Raw genomic sequence first — 4,463 nt, forward strand, 5'->3', positions numbered from 1 at the left:
GCCGTATGCTGAGGGAGTGTTGAAGCTTGGCAAGGAGATGGCGGAGGTGTTCAGTGAGTTGGATTGTGTGTGTATGTGTGTGTGTGTGTGTGTGTTTGGGAGTGTTTGAGTGTGTTTTGGGAGTGTTTGGGGGTGTTTTGGTTGTGTTTTGGGTGTGTTTGGGGTGTTTGAGTGTGTTTAGGGGTGTTTTAAAGGTGTTTTGGGGTGTTTTAAATGTGTTTTGGTGTTTTTTCTTTGTTTTTCTATTGATTTGTGTGTTTTAAGTATATTTTTGGAGGAGAAAAATTAATCTCTCTCTCTCTCTCTCTCTCTCTCTCTCTCTCTCTCTCTCTCTCTCTCTCTCTCTCTCTCTCTCTCTCTCTCTCTCTCTCTCTCTCTCTCACAGAATCCTGGCTTGCCTCTCTTCCCAGGGACTTTACACTAAGGCTGCTACTACTACCACTACTACTACTACTACTACTACTACTACTACTACTACTACTACTACTACTACTACTACTACTACTACTACTACTACTACTACCATTCTCTTCCTCATTCTCTTCCTCCTCCTCCTCCTCCTCCTCCTCCTCCTCCTCCTCCTCCTCCTCCTCCTCCTCTTCTTCTTATACTACTACTACAACAACAACTATTACAACAATTCTTATCTGCAACAACACCACCACATCACTTACAAGCACTCAGACCACCACCACTACCACAACCAGATCTTAACCAAACCTAACCTAACCTACCCACACCACAGAGAGACCGGCGTGCCCTTGTGGCTTCCCTGCGGCTGTTGTCCCTGGTCCACGGTCTGAACTTCCAAGCCGGCTGCCGAGTGGGGCGGTTGAACTACGACGACTTTTACATCCCAGAAATTGCAGAGAAAATTGATATTAGGAATGATTACTTGAACGGGATGAACAGCAGGCTTCACCCGATGTCCAGGAGGGAGGTGGGTGTGTGTGTGTGGGGGTGTGGGGGTGTTTGAAGGTGGCTGAGTGATTTTGGGGTGTTTGGGTGTGTTTTTGGGGTGTTTAGATGTGTTTTGGTGTGTTTTTGGGGTGTCTGAGTGTGTTTTGGGGTGTTTGGGTGTGTTTTTGGGGTGTTTAGATGTGTTTTGGTGTTGTTGGGGTGTCTGGGTGTGTTTTTGGGGTGTTTGGGAGGTGGGTGACCATGTTTGGGGGTGTTTGTGTGTGTTTTGGGGGTGTTTGTGAATGGGTGACTGTGTTTGGGGGAGCTTTCAATGTTGAACGCTTAAAAACATCCTTTAAAATTGACATTTCCTTTAATTTTAACTGACAAACCCTTAGAAACACCCTTTAAAAATTGAAAACCCTTTATTTACTCTCTTAAACCCTTAAAAACATCCTTTAAAATTGACATTCCTTTAATTTTAACTGACAGCCCCTTAGAAACACCCTTTAAAATTGACATTCCTTTAATTTTAACTGACAGACCCTTAGAAACACCCTTTAAAAATTGAAAACCCTTTATTTACTCTCTTAAACCCTTAAAAACATCCTTTAAAATTGACATTCCTTTAATTTTAACTGACAGCCCCTTAGAAACACCCTTTAAAATTGACATTCCTTTAATTTTAACTGACAGACCCTTAGAAACACCCTTTATATATTGAAAACCCTTTATTTATTCTCTTAAGCCCTTAAAAACACCCTTTAAAAGACACCAAACCTTTAAATAGCCTCATAAACCCTTAAAATCACCCTTCTACCTTTTATTTACCTCCTTAAACCCTTAAAATACACCCTTTAACTCTTCATTTACCCCTTCAACCCTTATAAACAACTTTAACTAATCCAATCCTTTACATTACAGAGTCCAATCCTGTTCTGTGAGTATCCATTCTTGTTCGACCCTCAGGCCAAGACGCTGCTGCTCAGGTGTGACGCCACTCGGCAGGTGAGAACCAGGTGCAGGACTAATTAGATAGATAGATAGATAGATAACTTTATTGTCAAGATGCAGCATAATAAGCTTACAAATTGAAATTTGCTTTGGCCAGAGCTCCGTACAATATAAGTTGAGTAAAAGTATGTAAAAATTATGTTAAAAAGTATTTACAAAATAAAAGTTAAAATGATTGAAAGTTAAGATAATTGCACATCATACTAAGGTTACATACATGTATTAGATATATCACAGTCACACATCTATTGCACAATTGCTGTTTTAGTGTTGGTGATTATAGAGCATGATGCTTTTTGGCACAAATGAGTTCTTATATCTGTTCGTGCGTTGAGTCGGCAGAGCTAATCTTCTGCCTGACCTGAGGAATACATAGCAGGAGTGGAGGGGATGAAATGAATCGTTCATGATTTTTTCAACCTGCTTCATAGATTGTTCAAGGAACAGCTTATCTAATGGTTTTGTTTCTGCACCTAATTTCCGTGATTTTCGCACAATCTTTTTAAGCTTACTTTTATCATGACATGTTAGCTTGCCATACCAAGTGGTTAAGGAGAAACCTAATAGTGACTCTATTATAGACTTATAAAAGAGGCTAATTATATGTCTATCTACATGCAGGTTGTTTAAAATACGTAAAAAATAAAGTCTCTGCTTACATTTCTTGAATACCATATTGGTATTTGCACTACCTTTTAGTTGATTATCAATCATAAGACCTAAATATTTGTACTCTTCTACTCGGTCTACAGTTTCTGAATCAATTATAATAGGATCAGGTATATTAGGTTTGCTTTACATATGTTTATTTGTTTATTTGTATATATATATATTTTTTGTGTGTTTTTCAAGGATTTGTCAGCATTAAAGGCTGTTTGGAAGTGTTTTTCAAGATGTGTGTGTGTATGTGTGTGTCTTTTAATATTTCTCCAATCCTTCCTCATGTCTCTAATCTTTTGTTGCCTCTCTCTTTTAATATTTATCCAATCCTTTCATTCTCTCCTGTAGAACACAATCCACACCTTCTCTGCTGTCTTGATTCACCCAGTCCTCCTCCCCACCTCCTCTGCTGTCTTTATTCACCCAGTCCTCTCCTCCCCACCTCCTCTACTGTCTGTTTTCACCCAGTCCTCCCCTTCCCACCTCTTCTACTGTCTGTTTTCACCCAGTCCTCCCACACGACACCGCAGGAATGTAAATAAACACACCGTTCACACTAATATCCTTCTGTTTATTGATTTCTGTCGGTGTTTCCAGGGCAAATGTTTCCCAGACCACCCGGTCATACGCACGTTCTGGGAAGTATTTCACAAACTCTCCCTGGAGCAGAAGAAGTTGTTTTTGAAGTTCCTGACGGGCACTGACAGGGTTCCTATTCTGGGCATGAAGGTAGGTGAGAGACAGAGAGAGAGAGAGAGGGGCTGAGGGGAGTGACTGTGGGGTTTGTCAACATCCTGTGGGGGGACATCCTGTGGGTCTGTGGGAGAGAGAGAGAGAGAGAGAGAGAGAGAGAGAGAGAGAGAGAGAGAGAGAGAGAGAGAGAGAGAGAGTGTCCTCCTTTTCTCTTCCTTCTTGTCCTCTTTTCTTCCTTCCTTCCTTCCTTCCTTCCTTCCTCCCTTCCTTCCTTCCTTCCTTTCTTCTCAGTCATTCCTCTGAAATATGAATAAATTTATAATAATAATAATAATAATAATAATAATAATAATAAATTTAATAGTAATTTATTGTATTTTCTCTCACACACACACACACACACACCAATATTTTCTCCCTCTCTTTCTTTTTCTCTTATAAACTCTCTCTCTCTCTCTCTCTCTCAGGCACTCAAGTTGATGATCCAAAGCACAGCAGACGACAGCTTCCTTCCGGTCGCACACACCTGCATCACCCAACTCAACCTGCCAAAATACAACACCAAAGAGAAGCTGAAATACAAACTTCTACAGGCCGTACAGCAGAGTGAAGGGTTCGGCCTGGTGTGAGGGTGTCAGGGGGTGTTGACGGGGTGTGAGGGGGTGTTGAAGGGTGTGAGGGGGTCAGGGGGAGGCTGTGTGAGTTGGATAAGAGTGACCTTGTGTGTGGGAGGAAGTGCCTGTTAAGAAAATAGAATATATAGAAATTAATAGAAAATATATGTAATAGTTTACAGAATTATTATTATTATTATTATTATTATTATTATTATCAAATTGAGTATATTTTTTAGTCTTGTTACAAAAAAAAATGAGTGAAATAAAGAAAATGAAAAAGGTAACTTGTATTATTATCACTATAAAAATGAGAGAGAGAAAGAGAGAGGAGGGTGGCCAACTTGCTGGACATGAGAGGGAGGCTCTTGCTCTACAAGGCCCAGATACGGCCTTATTTAGAGTATTCCGCCCTCTCCTGGATGTCCTGTGCTGCCACACACATCAGCAAGCTCCACGGTGTCATCCGGTGGTGACTCGGTGGAAGTGCCGCGTTCCCGCTCCAGCCAACACCGGCCCACCTTTTGGGGGGCGAGTCTCCAGACCGTGGAACGTCTTCGCGTCCTCCGTCCCTCACATCAG

General features: G+C 41.2%; 1 protein-coding gene across 11 annotated transcripts in view; it reads left to right on the forward strand.

The window, feature by feature from the left end:
• The window catches only part of LOC135115385 (probable E3 ubiquitin-protein ligase HERC4), an 11,596-nt gene extending 7,428 nt beyond the window's left edge, over positions 1–4,168 (forward strand). For 4 of the 11 annotated variants that reach the window (XM_064032145.1, XM_064032132.1, XM_064032122.1 and 1 more), the window contains 5 exons: positions 1–53; positions 746–940; positions 1,825–1,908; positions 3,172–3,303; positions 3,735–4,168. The exon at positions 1–53 is cut by the window's left edge and continues 131 nt beyond it. In XM_064032145.1, coding sequence (XP_063888215.1) covers positions 905–940; positions 1,825–1,908; positions 3,172–3,303; positions 3,735–3,896 — 414 coding nt within the window. In that variant the 5' untranslated portion in view covers positions 1–53; positions 746–904 and the 3' untranslated portion in view covers positions 3,897–4,168. Of the gene's footprint in view, positions 54–385; positions 449–745; positions 941–1,824; positions 1,909–3,171; positions 3,304–3,734 lie in introns of those variants that run through there. The other 7 variants (XM_064032200.1, XM_064032193.1, XM_064032165.1 and 4 more) reach the window with 4 other exon arrangements.
• The last annotated feature ends 295 nt before the right edge of the window (positions 4,169–4,463 follow it).

The sequence above is a fragment of the Scylla paramamosain genome, chromosome 2 (genome assembly GCF_035594125.1).
Source record: "Scylla paramamosain isolate STU-SP2022 chromosome 2, ASM3559412v1, whole genome shotgun sequence".
Classification (NCBI taxonomy): Eukaryota; Metazoa; Arthropoda; class Malacostraca; order Decapoda; family Portunidae; genus Scylla; species Scylla paramamosain.